This window comes from Astyanax mexicanus, chromosome 1, assembly GCF_023375975.1.
Source record: "Astyanax mexicanus isolate ESR-SI-001 chromosome 1, AstMex3_surface, whole genome shotgun sequence".
Taxonomy (NCBI): domain Eukaryota; kingdom Metazoa; phylum Chordata; class Actinopteri; order Characiformes; family Acestrorhamphidae; genus Astyanax; species Astyanax mexicanus.
This window is the reverse complement of record NC_064408.1, coordinates 90550012-90571458: the sequence shown is the minus strand read 5'-3', so window position 1 is coordinate 90571458 and position 21447 is coordinate 90550012. Positions and strand designations below refer to the sequence as shown.

General features: G+C 39.6%; 2 protein-coding genes across 4 annotated transcripts; one reads left to right on the top strand and one right to left on the bottom strand.

Moving 5' to 3' along the window:
• The first annotated feature begins 78 nt into the window (after positions 1-78).
• On the top strand, positions 79-21447 carry zfhx2 (zinc finger homeobox 2). 3 transcript variants are annotated; one of them, XM_007260089.4, is made up of 5 exons: positions 79-514; positions 13126-13284; positions 14028-14088; positions 14177-18156; positions 18826-21447. In XM_007260089.4, exons 1-5 carry the CDS (start codon positions 212-214, stop codon positions 19198-19200), a joined length of 4878 nt encoding a protein of 1625 aa, XP_007260151.3. In that variant the 5' UTR covers positions 79-211; the 3' UTR covers positions 19201-21447. The 3 variants fall into 3 exon arrangements, with proteins under 3 accessions (XP_007260151.3, XP_007260152.3, XP_007260153.3); XM_007260090.4 differs by lacking the exon at positions 79-514 and adding an exon at positions 6864-7172; XM_007260091.4 differs by lacking the exon at positions 79-514 and adding an exon at positions 8662-8833.
• On the bottom strand, positions 1562-7853 carry thtpa (thiamine triphosphatase). Its single transcript, XM_007260092.4, has 4 exons — positions 7692-7853; positions 7530-7600; positions 3636-4145; positions 1562-2197 (listed from the first exon to the last, which is right to left on the bottom strand). Exons 2-4 carry the CDS (start codon positions 7597-7599, stop codon positions 2097-2099), a joined length of 681 nt encoding a protein of 226 aa, XP_007260154.1. The 5' UTR covers position 7600; positions 7692-7853; the 3' UTR covers positions 1562-2096.

Below are 21447 nucleotides of genomic sequence, written 5' to 3'. Positions count from 1 at the left end.
TCAGTTTCAGGGTTCAGTTCCACACAAAACAAATAATAAATCATGGGCTACATAAATTTCGGACTCATGAAGATATGCGCCCCCGTGTCTGTTATTCTGACTGTCTGTGGGTCTATCTCTCTGTCTGCGTGTCTGTCTGTCTGTCCCTCTCTCCGCCTGCGCTGTGCTGCTGCTGCTGCTCCGCCGCTGTCCGCGGTTGTTCTGACGGGTCATGCCCGCGTTCCGTGTGTGCACATTCCCGGGGTGCGCGTCCAGCAGCAGAGTGCATAAAAACCTCACATTCTTTAAAGTGTGGCCTCATAAGAGCTGGACTCGGTTTCTGGTAAACCACGGACACAGCGGCAGGGTCTACAACACCACCTGCCTCTGCAGCCTGCACTTCACCCAGGACTGCTTCAGTAATTTCTCTCAGAGAGCCAGCGGCTTCGCTAAAACTCTGAGTCTGAGGGACGGAGCCGAGCCCACGGTCTCTCTGCAAAACTCCGGAGAACAGCACAGCCTCCACACACAGCATGTGAGTCCCCGGTGATCTTCACCAGCTGTTATTATAGACTTTACAGAGGTGTAGCAGCAGCTGGGGGAGAGATGTGTCAATCAGCAGTGCTCATTAGAATACTAGGTCACGCCCACACAGTGCTGCAACTGGAGAAAGGTCTGCTGCTGCAGTGAGTCTCCGTTTATTCAGTTCAGATTGTTCATAACTAGGGCTGCCATATCGTATCATACACAGCAATATAATAGCAATATTTTTGAATGCAGTCAATTTTGTATTTGATTTGCTGTTTACTATTTTTACCATTAGTTGTTTGCATGTATATTCAGCCCTTAAGTGTTAATAGTTAAGTGTAAATGTTTTAATTTGGTAACAATATTTAAATTTTATTCAAATTCAGGATTTTTTTTAAGTTTCAATGTTTACGAAATAACAATTTGTTTACGATTTTATTTATTAGGTTTTTAAATAAAATAGTGTAAGATTATTTTTTTATTCTGTGAAGTGAGAGAATGAGTGTTTGTGTCTCTTGAGTGTTGCTTGAGGCTAATTTCTTTGAGACCTAAATAGGGGTTAGTGATGTTAGCATGTTGTGCTAGGTGAAAATACTATATGTTCATTACAGTCATTCAGCAAACATACACGCTCTGCAGTGTGTGGGTGTGTATGTTTATGCGTTTTCCTTCAAGAATGAATGGACATCTGAGCTGTGTCTAAAACTGTACACTTTTTACTTGTTAAGCACTATTTTGGGGTCTATAACATTGTTTAACATACCGTCACAGAGCAGCGATCTCACACACATAATGACATGCACAAAACTATTTAGTTTCTTATTGGATTCTGTTGCATATATTAGTAATCTCTGTATGAACTGGATTTTCACAGGCAGGGGATTGCTATATAATGTTGCACCCCCCCCCCCCAAAAAACAAACAAACAAACAAACAAAACAAAACATTATTTTACACAGATTTTGAGGGTGAATTTACTATTTTATTTAGATTCTCTTAATAAGTCTAAAAATGAAATACAGATATTCAGATAAAGCAGCATCTTCATACTGACATACAGTATATCAAAGCCTATATGCATGTATATTTGATATTCTATCCTATATTAGCAAAAAAAATGTCAGGAAATTATAATGTTGTGAACACGGTTGTCATTAAAACCAATTAGATTGTAATTGTCTCTACCCAGCACCTGTAAAACCGTTCCCTTTTGATTCATTTTTCTCTTGCTCTCCAAGTCACCTGTTGTTACTTTCATTAGCATAAAAGCAGGTGATATTGATTCCTAAATGGATAGATTAATATCCACAAAGTTAGCTGGTAATAGAGAAGTATAACACAAAAAGGCAGATATGGGTTAAGCCTAGTCATAGACTATTTCTTCTATTCTATTTTCAATCTCCATTCAAAATGCTTTGTAGTTAAAGACTAGGCTTATTATTTTTCATAAGTGTGTATTGTTGGCTAATGTCATTTACACTAGTTGCACCTAGTACAAAAGTGCCCAAACATTTACTTTTAGTGAAGGTCTATTGCTACATTTAAAATATGCAGATACAAGGTCTTTGGACACCAACAACTATCTTTCATCATAAGATGTGAGCTTTAATAAGCTTGGCGTAGTGGTCTGGGCAATATCGCTGGAGATACACGTCCATTTTCCCCTGAATCCTTTTCTCACCACCAAGACCTGAAAAGGAACAGAGAAAATGAACTGAGAGGATAAATATAGGAAGACATTTATCACAGCTACCCAGCTACTTATATAAACTTCCATCAACCTAATGATGTTAGAGCCACCTGTGCCAAAAAATTAGTACAGTAATGTAAGTTTAAAAAAAAAAGATGTTTTAACATAAAAAAGTACATTAGGAGTTGTTGACAGTCAGACAGTCCCAATACAAGAATCATATTTAAATATGGAACTTTTGTATGCAGTTTACACTTTCTAGACACAAAAGTACAGTATACTAATATAATGAACATTCACTCCCATCTACACTGGTTGAAAGTTGAGGATAAACTGAAGTCTTTCCTATTGATATCAACAGGGTCAATTTCAAATAACAAAATCCCATGGAAACTTTCTAATACCCACATTTATAAAACAAAGTGCAGTGGAGGAGCAATTTGTTGTACCCAGGCCTAATACTAACTCCTTTTAACGTACAGTAAGTTTATCATTGCAAATTGTTCGTGACAATGTCTTCATATAGTGAGTGTTATTTTGTTTCTGTTTTTCCTTGTTTAAGCTCTGTAATTGTACTTGATGATGACTTTGATATAATTAACAATTTATTTATTTATTTATTCATTCATTTTACTTAAGTATGACCCAGGATGAATAGCAGGGGCATCTTCCACAGCTAATGGGGATCCAGAAAATAAATATTGTATTTGCTGTTAGGTTCAGTCAATGAACAGTAAATATGCAGTAAAGCATTTAGAAGTGTGCCTCTGTAGAAGATCTGCCCTACACTAGCAATCCATAAGTCATGGAATAGCAGTATGTAAATTGTTTGTGAAGTGTCACCTTAGGGGGCTTAAGAAAACCTACACCTGTAAAAGTTGTGAGGTATTTTTTGTGAGTGAGACTAAACGCTGATCAGTGTGCTCATTACAAGGCTATGTAAATTACTGGAGTTGGAGTGAGGCCTGATAGTGGGTGCCAGATGGATAGATTTAATTTGTGAAGTTGTGCGTGCATTTAACATTCCTCAAACTACAATGTCACGAGACTACCAGGAATACGTCATAGAGGGCATTACCACCTACTGTGGACAGCGCATTATCAGAGCTATGACGTATTGTTAGAGCTTCCATGGCACACTATACTAGTTTCTGTCCCATGAAATATGGCATGTCAGTGTCTAGACATCGACCATGACTATAAGTTAAACTGACACACATTTTACTTTCTTTTATGTTAAAAGACATTATAATTATTCCTACAATGTAAACTGTAACTGACCAGAACTCACAGATTACACTTTGTGCAAGACTTTATTATATACAGCCACAATGCAAGTTTAGACTGTGAAGCCCTCTTCAAAATTAGATTTAACAAGAAACGTACTTTTGGATAAAACAGATTAGGTTGTGTAGTTATGAAATCTTGGAGCACTTACCTAATTTTTCAGCCATCTTTTGAATTCTATGTTGTGCAGACTGCATGTCGCCTCCTTCTGAGACTAAAACTTCTATTTCTCCTACACAGTATCCAAAATCAGCCTGATCAAGATCCACTCGAACTTTTCCATCCCCTCCATCCTCCTCAAACACATACGAACATCTTTGGGTTGTATATTCAGCAAAACATACCAGCATCAAATCCTTCAGCCACGTTTCATTCTTGTTGTAATTATCTGTCATCTTCTGTTCTGAGACGTCTAAGGAGCCTTCAACAGCTCCAGAACATACTGTCTTCACTACAGCCTGAATCTTCTTCAGATCTGTAACCTCTCTGTACTTGGTACACAGTGCCTCATCTATCTTCTCCACGTCCGTCCTTGAAAATGCCGGACATTTCAGCTCCCAAGATTCCTCTCGCTTCCGCAGCCAGAAATCCCTCAGTGTTAAGGTATAGTCAGGCGAATCGTAATATCGGTCTTTAAACTCGGACTGACCAATACACACAGCTGGAAAGAAATAAAAAAGAACAGGGTATATTTTAGGATATTTTAAATGTTCTGCATTAAATTCTGGCCATGTTTACATTATATACCTCATTATTCAAGTCAGGATCTAGCTCTCTTCAGGGTTCACATTCATAAATGTAAGTATGGTATGTTGGATGGTATACTATGCTTTATTTTTAACAGTGCAGTTGCTGTTAATGTAATCTATGTGCATTTAACTTGATATAGAATAATGCTATCTATCATTCTATCCATTGCAAACTGACTCCTCGTCTACTGCAATTTCCCAAAGAAGCAGGTAAAATTAAACCTTGTATCAACAATTTTTCATGTTGCTCTGACAACATAGCACTTTAATGCAATAAGTGGAAAATAAGGAATTCCCACTAGGACATGAATGTAGCATTAGGCCCAAAAGACAGGAAAGTGACTCCCCCACATGGCACAGTGCATGCAATATGGCAGAAGGTAGTCCAAAAATGCAACCATAAACACCTGGAATGAAATGATAGTGATGCTAACAGCTGCTCTCGGGAGAGTTAGAGCCGAGATGCTCACAGACATAAGGTGCATCCAGAAACCTTTCTCGCCTATACAGCAGTGCTGCTGAAGTTTTTAAACACCGTGTCCACTCACTGTCCACTCTATTAGACAGGCCTACCTAAATGGTCATCTGTCGCTGCACAATATGTGTTGGTCAGTCTGACTGGTGTATAACCTGACTGTACTTCCTTCACGTGTTGTGATGGCAATTACTAAAACTCACTGGATTTCAGTCTGAGATAACTCCACCTCCAGATGTACAATCTATGTATCTATCCAATGTTGACTTACATCTGATTACAGAATGGGCACAGGACTTTAGAGAGTCTATTTGCCCTCCAACAGTGGTCTCATAGCCTTTTAGAGTAGAAAGTGGGCAGGGACGTGGCAGGGCTTGTGCTATGCGCAAACACCCACACTCAAATGTCTGAGCATTGTTTCTGAAGAGTTTGATTCTGACAGTACTGTCATTTAGGGCAGTATCATTAGAGGGAATTTGAGACATTTCTACAGGAAAACATTAAAGGTGACATACTATGCATAACTTAATTTATGCGTGCTTTTGTATTTCCACTACTAGGGCTATGCGATGTGACCAAAAATGAATAACCCAATGTAGGCCATTTTCTATTAATTAATTTCAACAAATGTAGGCAACAAGTAGAATGTTGTATTTTTCAACGATATAGACAACAGAGTGTAATACTGGACAAAATACTTTTTCTGTCGTCAAACAAAATACATCATCATATCACACAGCCCCAACTCTATAAACACTGTAACCAAAAAGAAAAAAGAAAGAAAGAAAAAAACATCCATGCATTTTCTGGGAGACACTTGAAAGAGTTTGGTGTCAGTTATCATATGCTTCGAATAAGGAAATGTGCTTAAATCCCTCTGGAAAGACACAATCACCACTTAAATTCATATCCCAAAAACAATATACGTCACAATATAAAACATTTTCTACAAACCCAGTGAACTAACCACACAAAAGACCTATTTCTTATTTCATATTGAATTACATTCAACAAGTAAAAATTCAATTTATATTTTTTATTAGATTTCTTATTTTATTGAGAAGCTCTGTGCAAATTGCTAATTAAACATAAAATATAGTCATATTAGTAACATACTTTTTACTTTTACTGTTCAACTGAAAATAAATTGTGCACCTAACTTTTATACCAGTGTTTCTCAATCCTGGCTCTTCGCCTGCACATTTTTTAGCTTTCTCTGCCATTAACTCTGCCCTGCTACTCTGACAGGACTTATTTAATGAGCTAATTGGTTGATCAGGTGTGCAGGGAGTGTGCAGAGCAGGGGGTGCAGGATCATGACTGAGAAAATCTTTTATATGACCGAAGGTAAAGGAGGGACTCTTAAATTGAAATACGTGATGGGACGTGTCCCAATTTCCACCCTAACACTTAAAATAGCCACAGTACTTCTTACTATTCGGCAACGTAATTGAAGTGTACACTACAAACAAGACACTACATAAGGTTTGATACAATTGGGACAGACACCACGCTAACGCTTCGCAGAAAACACGCCATTGGAGTTTGGGCTAAGCTCTCTATTGTGGCTCGTTAGGAAAACTCACTTAAAGCGGTATTTGCACTCAGACTGCTTTTAAACATGTAGTTCAATGAAGTAAATTCATTGGTAAAATGGCGAAGGAGAGTGAGAGAGAAAATAAAGAAAGAAAGAGAGAGAGAGAGAGAGAGAGAGAGAGAGAGAGAGAGAGAGAGAGAGAGAGAGAGAGAGAGAGAGAGAGAGAGAGAGAGAAGAATATGCCACAGACCTGCGTGAAGCAAATAACTAATGTTCAGAGTTACCCCAGGAGGTGAACTCACATTTCCGCAACACAATGGACATTTTTCTATTTTCAAACAAAATATAGATTTATATCACACAGCCCCAAATCTAACTACTGCCCCTTTAAACACTCCAAGCGCAAAAAAATACACCTGTTTTCTGGGAGTGTGGGAGTGAGCTGAAAGATTTTGGTGTCAAGTAACGTATTCGTCTAGAGTTATTTGGACAGCTTCCTTATTCTGACATCAGAATAAGGAAATATGATTGAACCACCCTGGCATCACCCATCAACCCCCACCAGAGCCCCACCCTCCACGTTAGTTTAAGATCCACCATTTTAGTCTGCTGGGATTAGGAGCACTGTGTGGTATGGCTACAGGCAAAGGAAAGTCCCACATGAAGTGCTGTGTTGTTGGCTGCAAGCAACAGCACAAATCCTTACACTTCCTCCCAACCAAAGAGAACAGAACTGTGTGGCTCCATTTTATTTTCAATGGCCATGTCCCAGCAACAATTTCCAAGAATCTTGTGGTATGTGCCAACCACTTTAAGGCAGATTGCTTTGAGAACCTCGGACAGTACAGAGCAGGATTAGCCAGCAGACTTCGTCTGACTGAGGGATCTGTACCCACTGTCCGTGGCAAATCAGCAGATGAGGGAGATGTAAGTACTTTCAAATAATATTTTTTGTTCTTTCTATTACATGAACTAAGTTCGTTGGAGAGCACCTGTTTTCTGTTATTAGCATAAATGCGGAATGAATGGGGCGTGGCCAGCAACAGTTTAAAAGTTTTGCATAAAAGTGACAGAGCCATTGAATGGCTTATTCTGAAAGGGACTGAAACTTGCTAGAACAGAGCTGGTGATATCTCTTTATGTGAGAGTGATTTTGTGAAAAGAATGTGTTGTGTATTGCCCATAGATCTATTCTAATTTGTGTAAAAAGAGATATTGCTAACATATCTCACGTGTGAGAGCGGATCAATGTCAACTTCAGAACATAACACTGTACACACACACCTCCGATATTCTTCAGTTTGTCCTGGATATCAGACTCGCACACAAATTTTCTCTCCACCTCCACCGACATTCTGCACAGAACAGGAGAAGATTATCATTAGAGCAGTATAGAAAAAGCTAGCTGACTCTGAAATGTGTCAGGATTCATTCATCATCTCTCACCTGCTCCTGTTGTAGTCTCTCCTCTTTCTGATTCTGAGGCACAGATCAGCTCTATAACCAGCCTGTAATCACTGCAGATTTTATATCTACACCGAGTTGATCACGTACGTGTGTGTGTGTGTGTGTGTGTGTGTATGTGTATATAACCTGAGCCGTGGCGCCGCTCATTTTGCACAGGCATGTTTACGGACACCCGTAGCTTCTTTTTTCAGCACGCCATCGTGCGTTGTTTCTGCGCAGTAAAGGCGGATTTTATTTGTATTTTTAATTCATTTATGTATGTTTTTATTTCTAATTTGTAATCATTCTTTTTATTTAAAAACATATATATATATAATTATTCGGATATATTTAAACGCTATAATTATGATAACCTTTTACATATTTAAACAAGAAATTTACTATAGGACATGTTATTTATGCATTATTAACTATTTTATTTTATTGTTTTGTTTTTATTTGAGTAGGTTTCTTTAAAAACAGCTATAGTAACAATAATGTAAACTGATTTATAGTAAATTAAAAACGTGCGTATTTTTTATTTAAATATACGCACAGTTTCACTGTGTACTCTGTATATAGCTGAAATGACAATAAAAAACACTTTGACTTTGACTTTGATATATATATAGGGCATTGTTTTGTAACAGATTTATCATTTTTTGACAAACATTTATTTAACAGGTAAAAGTTTTTAATTCAGTAGTAAAAAAGTAAATTCAGATTTTACGAAAATTTTAACAATTCTAAACCATTCAGATTATAGAGTGGGCATTATTTATTAATGTATTAAATAATTTATTAAATAAATTATTCTTATTATGTAGTAAATTAAGGGCGTTACTGCAGCTCTGTTAAAGCGGACTGAGCTCAAAAATTAGGGATTATAGAGCTCGTCTACTGTAGGTGTCCTGAGCGGGAGCTTCCTCCTGGTGAATGTGAGCGGTCAGCTTTGGGGGGAGCTGTTGTGTGTTTACTAGCGAGTGAGCGAGGTGGAGAGAGGGAAGGAGAGAGAGAGAGGGGGGAGAGACGGAGTGTGTGTGTGTGTGTGTGTGTGGGAGAGTGAGTGAGGGAGAGAGAGAGAAAACTTTTCAGTTTTAAAGAGGGAGAGGCAGCGTGGTGCTCTGAGTCTCACTATGCAGGTAAACGCGTTGGCTAATTGCTCTGCTCTTAATTAATTAATTCGTGTTGTCCGGGAGGCTAATCCTGCTGCTGCTGTAGACTAAACGCTGTTAAAACGGGGCGACAGGTTTATTTTGCTGTTCTTTGAGTTTCTGGTATGTGCTTTGACTTGCATTTCGGATCATAAATCCCAAACTTTTCCACCCCTCGCCCCTCCAGCTGCGTGTTAATTCTCTACTTAATTACTGCGAGTGCGTTAAAAACACATATTTGGCATTAATTGTGCGATTTCTCATCGAATAACTCTGGTTGTGTGTCACGGTGGGCGCTTCTGATTTTGTTAGGCGAATGAAAGAAGGTGGATAATGTGTTTTTCTTTCCTCGCATCTGTTAAAGAAATGCATTAATTAAATAGCCCAGCCTGAGTAGGCCGCAGTCGCCTGTGCTGGAGGAGACAGCGGGTGCTCCGTGACTGCAGGCCCGACCAGGGGACACAATATGCGGGAGGGGGGCACTAATCAAGGCCGCGGCTTTTGGACGAGACGGGCTAGAGCCTATTTGTGACATCCAATTAGTGCTGTTTTCACTCGACTGGGAATTTTTATCTGAAATGTTGAAAACTCTGACCGATGTGTTGCACGATGCGGTCAGTTCTGCTCCCATTTCCAGGTTTATTTGGAGTTAAATGAGCTTTACGACGCGTAATTAGTCAGCTAGCCAATTTGTTTAGTTTGAAGCTAAAAACTAAATAAAGGTCCAGAACGACAATTAAACTGCACCGATTCGGCCAACACGACTCCGGTCAAGCTTAGAATCGGTAAAAATGAGGAATGGGACGATAATAGTGTGATATTAAATGCCATATTTTGGTTTTGTCGAGCTAATTGGTCTGTTAGCCAGCTGCTAACAGGACAGGCTAGCTAACCCTGCTAATTGATTCAGCACCAATCGTGCTAATGAGCTTGTGCGTTAATTAACCCAACTCTCAGGAGTTGTAGCGATCACAGCCTGTTGGATAAACATGAAACATGGGAACTGTGTCGTGAGGAGGGCTTTTGGGGGTCTGTTGGACTTTGGCGACTAGTTGGGAGTACTTTTATTCGGGAGTCCGGTAGCAGCAAAGCTAATTGGCGTGGAGTCGCAGCTTTAGCAGAGAGGCGCTGCAAATGGGGACTGCTGGCATTTACTGCTCTTCAGCAGTCCGAATTATTCCACATACCCGCTGAACTGTGTGCGCAGTGTTTCCACTGGACTAATGATGTCCTCTCATAATTCACCATAACGCTTTTTGGTAATGTCTGGTAGATAAATGTGTGTTTGTTTTATTTATTTATTTATTTATTTACTTGCATTTTTAGGCGACGTTTTACTGCAGGGCAGATGATCAGGATATTTCTACGATTCTAAAAGTGCTGGAATGACTTATAGACGTCTTGTCCACTTTTAGGAAAGTCATGAAGTCAGTGGATATGGCCCTGAAGTGTCAGTTTTGGCGCTTGGACGTATTGATTATTAGTATATTCTGTTTTGTTGTATTTGTGTTTTGAACCAGCCTGGTTTATTATTTGTCTGTTTATACATATTGTGCTTCAGTTGTCTTTATAGCTGTTAGATCTAATGTTTTAATTGATCCAATGTGTTCCCAAACCCTGAAAAATATTATTGTGCTATTATGGCTCGGTCCTCAAGTATTGTTTTGTGTGTGTGTATATATAATTTGTGTATGTATACAATTTTGCACCATTAGTGCAACAGCTTGATCATGGTGTCATTCTAGGCCATTGTTTTAATTCAAAAACCTACTATGAAGTATTTGTGTAAGTTATATCTTGGCATGTTAATATTGCTGCACTTTTTAAATGGCCAGTTATTTTGATTAATTTGCATCCAATTTAGCTGGTTTGTACAATTATGCTGGGTGAGTTAACTCTAGTATCTGCTTCTTCTGAGACACATGAAGCTTCTCTGCTTCTTTTCAATTTTTTTTCTATTTCATTGCCACTGGACCTCAACATGTTCAAAGAAGAACACTAATAGCTAATTTTGTCATTTAACAGACACCCACACTGGTTAGCATGACACTGAGTAACTGAAGGGGTAGGATGGTACTTTCCCCTCACCCATAGAAAGCAAGACCAGGTTTGATTTCTGAGAGTCCGGCTGCAGGTGGCTGATTGAGGGCACAGTCCATGCCAACCAATCAAAGCAGAGCTCATTCTAATGTCAGTAAGAGACGTTGGAATAATGATTACCATGAAAGGGCCATCATTATATGTGCATACAGCACTACAGCTAATTGTATTTGCCTCTGTTTACTGGGGATTAAAGGGATTTTAAAAGGGATACTTTTTGGTAATGGTTGCTACACTGCAAGTACAAAATAACAGCATACAATCCTTAAGCTATTTAGTAAATGATGACTTGAAAGCTGGAGTTCACTAATGTGTATCAAGCTTTGTATTATAATATTATCAAGCTACAGATTACATTTGTTGCTATTGTTTGTTATTGAAATCAAGCATTTTTGCATTGTGCAAAACTGAAATTATTTTCCCTATTTTAATAACAGAGGAGCATCATGTATTTTGTTGTGGAATTTCTGTATACTATGTATTGAAACTGAGCTACTGATTTTTTTTTTGCGTTGCTATCAAATAAAAGCATTGCAACATCAACATTAACCCTAAACACCTTAGTACACCAGTACAGTTTAAAGTAAAAAAAAAAAAGCTTTTTATGAGGCACCCAATCATTTACATGCATCAGATTTAACAGAAGTTTATTATTAATATTGGAGAGACTGTAACTCCACCTCAGTTTATATCACAATACCTACATTTAGAGAGTAAAACATATTGGTATTTTATGTGGTGTGGGTGGGTGTGTTGTCACAAGTGTAAACATATTTAAATAAGTCACTTTTTTATAAAAATAAATAAAAGGGATGTAAATGATCAAGTGTGATCCTGCCAGCTGTTCTACACCACAATTTGTTGCAGAAATTGTTTTTAAATTATTGTTTTTATAAAATATTTAGTTGTTGATTAGTTTTAATACAGCAGAATCAAGTATACAGTTGGGATCAGACATTTATACCCAATTTTCAACATGATTGTCATGGTAAAATTGTGTTTTCAGTTATTTTTATACTGTTTTTCTGTTACAACACATTTTAATTAGTAAAAACAAAAAATTATTTAATGTTTGAAGTTACAGAGGGTATTGCACACACAGTATATCTAATGTTTGGTTAATTATCCCCGTAGCAATTTGTATCTTAACTTTATTCATTTTGTAGGCATCAACCAGCTTCTAGCAGAATTCTGGTTTGATATTTTCATGCTTGTCTTGGTAAAATTGTTTGTGTAAGTTTCCTGGAGTAGCCCATACTTTTTAGCACAGTCCACACATTTGGACATAAGGATGTGGTGATTACAATTAGGCTCAAGTGTATAAATGGGTCTAGAACATGTTTTGAAAAATTGCTAGCATTTTAAGTAGTGGAGAGCTACATGTGGGGTCTATAAAATCCTGTCTTTAAAGTAAAGGTTTGTTGAATATAAAGAGTAAATCAACTGTATATTTGTAAGTTCCTCTCACCACTGCTGTAAAGTAATCTAATTCACATCGTTCTGAATGTGTTCATCTCAAAGATTGAGGGAATTTCCACAATGTCTGAACAATTTAATTCTTGGATGCAGGTGATTTATTTACATATATACACTACCCCAGGCTGTCATTGTAAGGCTAGTTAATATTACCTGGGTGAGTGATGGTTCAGTATGTTGGTGTGTAAATGTTGAATAAAGCAATAAAGCTTGTGTTCTAATAATGGGAAGTTCTCTTATGTTAACAGATAGAGGTTCTTACAATAAGGAACTATACTGATATCTTTACAACTTTTTTTTTTTTTTCTGGATGATTTGCATAAGCAATGGAACTGGTTGCCCCGTTGCTTTACTGTTGTCTGGGTGTTTGGCAGAATGTTTGAGTGATTTGCTGTATTTAAAATGATTAAATAAATATAATTAAAAAAATATTAAACCTCAAAGACATTTAAATCAAGATAATTAAGCACAAAGATAAAAGTACAGTAGAGAAGATAGTTTGGAAGTTTTGATGTTCTGTGGTTTGTTCAGAGTTAATTTTACTGTTTGGCATTTTTTCTAACTCCGATTACTTTATTAATCAACAAAATAATTGGTATGTTACTTGATAAATTAAATGCTTAATAACCCCCTTTATCAACCCCCCCCCCCCCCCCCCCCTGGTGTTCAGCAATATTTGGCTAATGGTCTTCTTGTAATTTCAGGAGGAGCCAGGAGAGACCATGCGCAGTGACAATGATGGGGGGTCATTGTGGCTATGCCCTTTGTGTCAGGAAGGTGAAGCAGGCCGTGATGCTTTGGCTTCGCACTTAACGGAGAGACACAGCGTGCTTCCCTCTTGCATTCATAAGCTACTGGACACTGTAAGTATTTTATAACTCCAATCTTTTTTCTTTTTTTTTTTATAACTCAATTCTTTTTTTTATAAATAGTTTGTTATGCTGTTCGTTGGAAATGTTCAGATTCGATCTAGCGGGGATGGTCCAGGTAAACTTTAGGGGTATCAACTAACTGTTATGAAAAATGCACTAGTAATTATAAGTATTATACCCACATTCCTACATTACATGGTTCTAATAGATAATAATATAATAATAAAAACATTGTGTATACGCCGATCAAGCATTACATTATGACCTTGTCTCCATACAGCAGCACTGCTGTGTCTGATCCAGCCTCGCTGGCACAACACACCCTAACACACCCCCACCATGTCAGTGTCACTGCAGTGCAGGGAATGACCCTAACAATAGTTGCTCTGTGGTGGTCTTAGGGAGTCCCGATCAATCAAGAACAGGGAGAAAGAAGGATAATATGATGAAGTATACAGAGAAACACACTCTATACTATATACAATAGTCCTACTATAGAAGGACTATAGTTTGTATTTTTAAACCTCAAAATTGCTCCTATATGCTCAGGGAGTAATGGGTGCAGAAACAAAAAGGTGTTCATAAAGGTGTTCATGCTTGATTTAGTGTAGAGGTTAGTGTAGACCAGTCCCTGCCTTCTGATTTTCAACAATACAATAATTGAATTGTTAGTTATGAAATTAATTTCAGTTTGTCATAACATTTTAAACTTCTGTCCCTCTTTTGAAAATAAGGTGGTACCCGTTAATCACCCCAGTGATAAAGATGGAGAATCCAGCACTCAAAGCGATACCAGTGAGTTTGTTGCATTTTTTTCTACAATATAAGTCACTCTTCTTTCTCTGTATTTCTTATTCTGTCTTTTTTTACTCTTTCTTAAAAGATGGCATATCACAGCAGACGTGTTCAGAAAATACCAGCTCCCCTTTAATGGCTTCTGAGACTGAAGGTGAACCTATGGATGCAAATGACAAAGATGGTACTTCCCAGCAAAGAGAAGTGGAGGATGAAAGAGGAGGAGTACAAAATGAGGAAAGTGACTTGGGTGGCTTGGAGTCAGATCAACCGAGTATTACCCAAGCTGCAAAAACATCAGAAGCCTCTGTCAACAATGATAAGTCTGTTGCTGCAGAAAGTGACATTAACCGTCCATTTAAGTGTCATGCATGCCTGGAGTTCTTTCCCACTAGATCGGCACTGAGTGTGCATTATAATTCAAACACCCATATTCAAAGGATGAGAACAGGAGGAGCGAGTGAAGCTGACTGTCCCACCCTGTTCTTTCCTCGCCCTTACGTCTCCAACAAACCATATCAGTGTGCTGTGTGCCGTGTCTCCTACAACCACGCCATCACATTGGAAAGTCATTTAAAGTCTGTGCTCCATCAGAGTCGGACAAGAAACGCTGGAAATGCTGCTACTAGTTCCTCGGCAAATCCAGTAAGCGGAAGCACTGTGGCAGCCTCCAACTTAACGGTCACCTCTGTGGCTAATGCCACACAGGTAGCTTTTGCCACAACCAGTAATTCTGTTACACAAGCAAGTCTGACTCCATCGACAGCGATGACCAAAGACGGAGAACAGGTTCAGCCTCAGCTAGCTCCCTCATTGCTTTCCTCTCCAGTAGCTTCAGCACAAGCAGTGTCTGCTTTTCTTACTCTCTTAACCTCCAGCCCAAACTCTCTTCCACACTCCGTGCACCCCTCTCTCATTGCTGCTGGGGCAGGTGCTACCCCAAGCACAACACCTCCTCAGCTAATACCACAGCCTCAGATGCTTATACCCCTTATACTAAATGGACTCCAAACCCAAAGTCCAAACCCAGAGTCCCCAAAACAACTTTTGCAGCAGACTGTGCCAGTCCTTGGTCTCAGTGCAGCACAACAGGCTCTCCTAGCCCAAGGTCTTAGTGGTTTACAAAGTCAGTGGTCTACCCTTGGACCTTCCAGTGTGGCTCAAGTAACTCCAGAAGAAAATGGCAGTGCGGTTGAGAAGGTTGAAACCAACCTAAAAAATGACATTAAACAGGAGCCCAATGGTCAAGAAGTGCCGCAGAAAACAAAGGAGGCGTGCACAGGTGATCTAGCAAAAACTGCTATTTGCAAGGTGGAGCCTAAACAAGAGTGTGAGAATAAAGTTAAGGATCACATGAAGAATGATGAAATGGACCATGATGGCACAGCTGAAGAGGAGAGTGTGGAAGAAAATGCAAAAAGAGTTCTAAATACAGATGCTAATAAGGCCTCAGCTGCCGAAATCCTTCCGTGTAGTAGCCCATCATTGGGTCTTAGCGAATCTAGTCAGTGTACCACAAACAACCAACACCATACTGTCAATAGCCCTGAGTTAAAAGCTTGTCCTGCGAAGTGCAGCCCTTCTAACACTAACAATGCCTTAACTTCCTCAGGCCATATGAGTGCTAAATCTCGTCCGTGCTTGTCCTCAGGGCCTCCGGCGCTAACTGAGTTTCAGTCTCAGGTTCTGTGGGCCTTTCTTGAGTCAAGAAATGAGTCTGATGCAGCTAGTCCACCAAGAGAAGACTGTGAAGCCCTTGGCAGAGAAGTAGGGCTAAGTGAGGAGGAAGTACGAAAATGGCTGATGGATGCCCGTCACGCCAAAGAGTGCAGGCAGAGTGCAGAAGCAATGGATGAAGATGAGATGGAAGACAGCATTGAAGATGAAGAAGGTGCTCTAATGATAGATGAAAGTGAGTATGCACAGAGTCCATCAGTAACAAGCAGTCATGCAATGGATCTGTCCAGCAGTGCAGAGAGACACAAAGACAATTCCTGTTTGACCTCTGACTCAGAAGGCGAAGAATTCTACACCTCTGTTATTGTAACAGATGAAGAGAGTCAAAGTAGCTCTTTAAGGGAAGAGCCAGGGAGCCCAGTTAAACAGGCTTTGCAGGTAGAGACTTCAGGTGAAAAGACAAGTGGTGGAGGAAAGGTTCTCCGCTCCACTACAGTCTTTCTCTCGGATGCAGAGGATGATGAAGATGATGATCAGGCTGCAAAGAGCAAAAAGAGAAAGAGGGAGATTGATAAAGAGGAGATGGAATGCAAAAAGGAGAGGCAGGATGCTGATCTTGATGTTCAGTTAGAAGCCCAAGCTGACCCGCCTACTCCCCTGTCAGTTACAGTTGACCATCAAAGTCTTCCAACTGGAATCTTGCAGCCCTTGCCACTTTCCCTTTCTCTGGCTCCATTTTCCACACAGCTATTTAGTCCCTATGTTCTTTCAGTTCCTTCGTCTGTCGTTGGAGTTGGTGTTTCTGATGGAGACCGAGCCAAAGTAGCAACCTTTACGAATCCCCCAACTGTTGTTCGAAGCCAGGCTCCGTTCTCTGCCATTGGTTCTCTTGCTCAGTCCACTAGATTTTTATCTAACGGCAATGACTGTGAGTCTGCCCTAGACCTCAGTATTGGGAAAAACCATAGCTCAACAACGGCAACTTTCTCAAGTAGTAAGACATCTATACAAAAGACTAATTTGCTTGACGGTCTTGGATTAAGGCCAACTACAGTTGGCGTCCCTGCAGATGGCAGTCTTATTGTTGTTCAAGTGAAGCCTGATACTGCCATAACAATTCCAAATTCCAGCAACAGTACAATTCTTAACTGCAATAACTTGGCCAAAACTAGCACTGTGTTCATGAGGGCAGCCGAGAAAGTCAGTTCCTCTATGACAGAAAAGGAGAAAGAGAGCGACAAGATGAGGGACCCTAAGCGATCGAATAGTCGGCGGTTTAGGGACATGAGAAGGTCCAGGACTATCATTCAAGCTGACCAGTTGGATGTGCTTTATGGGTGTTATTTTAAAGACCCAAACCCAGGAAAGCATGAATTTGAACAAATATCAGAGTGGGTGCATCTGCCAAAGAAGGTCGTTCAGATTTGGTTTCAGAATATGAGGGCAAGGGAGCGCAAGGGGGAGGTACGCTTCATCAGCGACGGCACCTTGGCAGCTGTTGGTAAACCACTCATAAAGTTCACTTGGCCGCTAACTAAGCCCATCTTTTCAAGTACCCCCAAATCAAACCCAAGCCCCAACAATCCTGGCTGGGTTTCTCCCAAACCACAAACAGGAATTGTTCTTCCAAAGGTGGAAAGGATTAAAGAGGAAAAAGAACCACAGAAAATCTCCATCCAAGTTTTGAACAAGCCAAAGGAGGTGGCATCTACTACTGTCGTCAGCAGTACATCAGCAGCACTCAAGCCCAAAGGTGAAGCAGTAACTGCAGTTACGATGGTTAAAATCGCTCCCAAGGCTGTGGCCCCAGCAGTTTCGGTTGGTATCCTAAGTGCTGGGTCGTCTATTGCTCGAATCCCCCCGAAGATCCAGGCTAAAACGGAACGACCCGAGGAGAAGGATGGTCAAGACAAAGAAAAAGTTGTCCCTGTGGCTACTCACATCACGGTGCCAAAAGTGTCCACTACACAAATGAACAAAACTCCCACTGCAACATCTCAGAAACACAATGGGCTGAGTTACTGGTCTCAAAAGGGTCATTTTAAGATTAATACCCTGTCAAGGGAACAGCTGGGCCTAAGTACCCCAAGGCCTACACTCACTACCCCTGCTGTAACGCCCTCTGTAACAGTCAATACAACGCCATCCACTCAAAGCCAAAAGGAAGCAAGTTTCACACCGCAACACTCCACACCAAGAAGACCGCGAACGCACCTGAACTGTCTACAGTTGTCAATCCTGCAGTCCTGCTATGAGACCTGTGCTCACCCTAATGCATTAGAGTGTGAAGCTGTGGGAACAGAGCTTGGTCTGCCACTTAAAGTGGTGCAGATTTGGTTTCAAAACACACGTGCCAAGGAGAAACGCTGGAGACTGCAGCAAGAAAAAATGGTAAGATCGCACTCTAATATAAAAGACATTTTCATTCAAACCAACCCTGGAACGCTGTTGAAATAGTTTTTGCTCACTGGATCAAAAGTACATATCTGAACACTCCCTTACCCCCAAAGACTGGACCTAACTTCTGCCAGGAAAATAGTCAATGAGCTGTCTTAGCATTAGTCTTTCATTACTACTGCTACTTTAAATGGGTAGGAAATTCACAATTGTCACAGTCTTTAACTAAAACTGTTTACCAGAACATACGTCCATCTGTATAGATATGTCAGTTTAGCATACTCATCAATTAATGCTGACCCCATTTAAAGGTTTATTTGAAATAGCTCATGGGCTGAACAAGGATGAACAATACATCTTGAACTAGAGGCCTTTTTTCATCACAATGATTAGTTTTAATCAGAGAAGTATGATTTTCTGGACAGAGCTTACAATAAATAAACATTTGCAAAGATGTCACATTTTGTCATATTGTCCTGTTAAAACACATTTTTTAAATTACTTGTGTTTTTTTCCATTGATCAGAGAAACTTAGAACCAAATAGTTATTAGAGCATTGCTTGAATGGAAAACTGAGTACCCAAGTACCCATTTACATTCATAATCACTGTGTCTCTGTTCTGATGTTGTTAAAATGAATATTTTTTTCTTTCATTTGTACAGTCTCCCAATTCCACCGACCCTTCCAAGAAGATAGACATAAGCTCGGGCAGTTACCTGCAGTACAATGCGCTCAGAGCTAACCGGCCTATCCTGCCCAAACCAGTACAACTGACAGTCCTGGAACCCCCTCTACCAGCTTCTGTGGGCCAGCCTGCGGGCCGCGAGACACTAAAAGGCAAATGTGAAGCTTGCGACGTGGAATTTGAGTCGAGGGCTGCAGCACGTGACCATGTCTTCTCTCCTCGGCACTTGGCCACACTGAGAACCAGTAACTTTGGTCAGCCGGCAACACTAGTCAACAACAGCTCATCTGCCGGATCTACTGGCATCGCTAGCCAGTCTTCTTCCACATCACCAGCTAGCAGCACCAGCTAAGGAACGGACATGATACTGGTGCACTTGATGAACCCACTTCTGCTCTTAAGCTTTTAACAGAGAAAGGGTGCTTGTCCTCACAAGCTAATGTTTTTTGAGTCTGCAGTGGGCCCAAAGAACTCCACTTTTCTGCTGCCTGCCTGGACCGTCAGCAGGACAACGTTTTTTGGTTCTAAGCAAGAACGTCTTTCAGTGACCTATTGCCACCACATGAAATCACTAAAAAAATATCCAATGAAATGGTAATACTGGACATGCAAATTTGCTCATGCTTATGTGGTATTGGTCCTTTTTATGTCTTTCACGGCTTTTATGTCTGAGTTTTTAAATATCTGTTTTTTTGTTGTGCTCGTTTATTATCCTCTCATGCTTTTTCAATCAAACTCCTTTATCTGATTTGGGAGAAACTTTTCAGCCTTCGCCTTTGCAGAAGTGACCAGGATCGACCACGGTACCACTTTTGCTTAGCGACGAGGGTCTCTTCACATCTTCAGTCTGATTCCGGTCATTTTTTGTATATTTTATCACGTTCTTATTCAAAGTTTAATGTAAATCGTTGGACATAAATGGGAGTTTTACAACTGATGAATTGAGTTGGATAATGGATACGACTTTAACTGTAAAAAAAAAAAGGCCCATAGTTCAGGGATGGGCTGTTAATGAGAGAGAACACAAACTATATAAAGAAAGCTTACACGGTCCTAATGGATTAGAATACAGACTTTCTATCAAACAAATAACTATAGAAGCTGTTGATGATGCAGCGGCTCCTCCATTTACCTAAATGGATCCACCATGACAATCCTACATTAGAGCTCCGCTTGCTAAAGCTAAAGATGTCAAACGGCCATCATACAGCACTTTGTTCCTTTTAAGGTCTGAAACATTTTAAGGTTTTCATGTTGCTCTGAATAAACAGTTGATTTATAGTGGTGTCTTACTGTATGTCAGATAATGCTGAAGTGTTACCAGCTCTAATTTTCTTTTTTTTTTTCTTTTCTTTAAATTACCTTGAGCTGCACATGAGCTAAAAATGGACAAAATGTATCAGACCTAGCCGCTGTGCAAAAAGCCAAAGTCAATTCTATAATATACTTTTAGCGCAATTTTAAATGGTTTTGATATAGGATGTCAAAAAACATACGATAAACTTCCCACTTCAAAGATCCCTTTCAAGTTGTCATAACCCTAGCGTGTCAGAGTTACTTCTTATTTACAGTATAAACCCCTTTTTTGTGTGAATATGGGAGAGTACAGTCATTCGTGGAACCCTTTTTACCCCCTGCCTTTATCATTGTGTTAAAGCATTTTACATGGGCACGGATCAAGTCCTTGTACTGGGTTGTGGTCATATGGTAATTTTTTATTTAAACTAATGCCTCTCCACTTTTCTCCTTATGGACAGTTTTGAGGTACTCTTCAGTGACTCTAGTCACTGTGATGAACGAAATTAACAGCAGCGCGTATGAAAGTGTGATCTGAAGGACATGAAATACTAAAGAGAATTAATTTCTGGTTTTAAGTTGTATATTATAATGATTATTATTATAATGATGTTATTATTAATAGTTTAACACAATGCAAAACTAAACAAAGTAACTTTTTTAAAGGAACTATATTAAGATAATGGTATTCCAAAGTTATTCTTTCCTTGTTTTCTGTCACTGAAGTAAAACCAAAAAGCATTTTGAGGTTAAAGGAGTTGGGAAGAGGTTTGTAATGCAACATGGATAAGGACACTTTGAGGTCACTTCCAGGACTTTTTACACACTGAGCTGCAAGCCGGGTGCATTTTAACCCACATGAGGTGGAGCGCTCGAATGTGCAGTTGTTTTTAACGCACCTCCGAAACTCTTTCATATAACAATAACACTCAGTGTGGAGCTGTAGCTCTGGATGCAGTGCATGAATGGGATCACATGGTGTTGCACTGTTCAAAGTGGATAGGTGATATAGAAGCCTGCTTTTTTTATTTTTCATTAACACTTATCACATGTTAACTACTACTTGCTATTGTTTTCATTACTATCACTGTTTTGATTATTATTGTTGATTCATAACGGTTTTTAATAGCATCTCTATCTTCACTGAGATGGTCTCGGTATACTGAGCAATGATGGTGACAGTGTTGTTATGAAATACTAGTTTATTGTTTAAGCTTGTTTTTCCCCTTACTTGTACCTTCATTTTGTGTTGGATCTCCATTTTTTTCTTATACAGAAAAATAAACTGAACTTCATTTAGTGA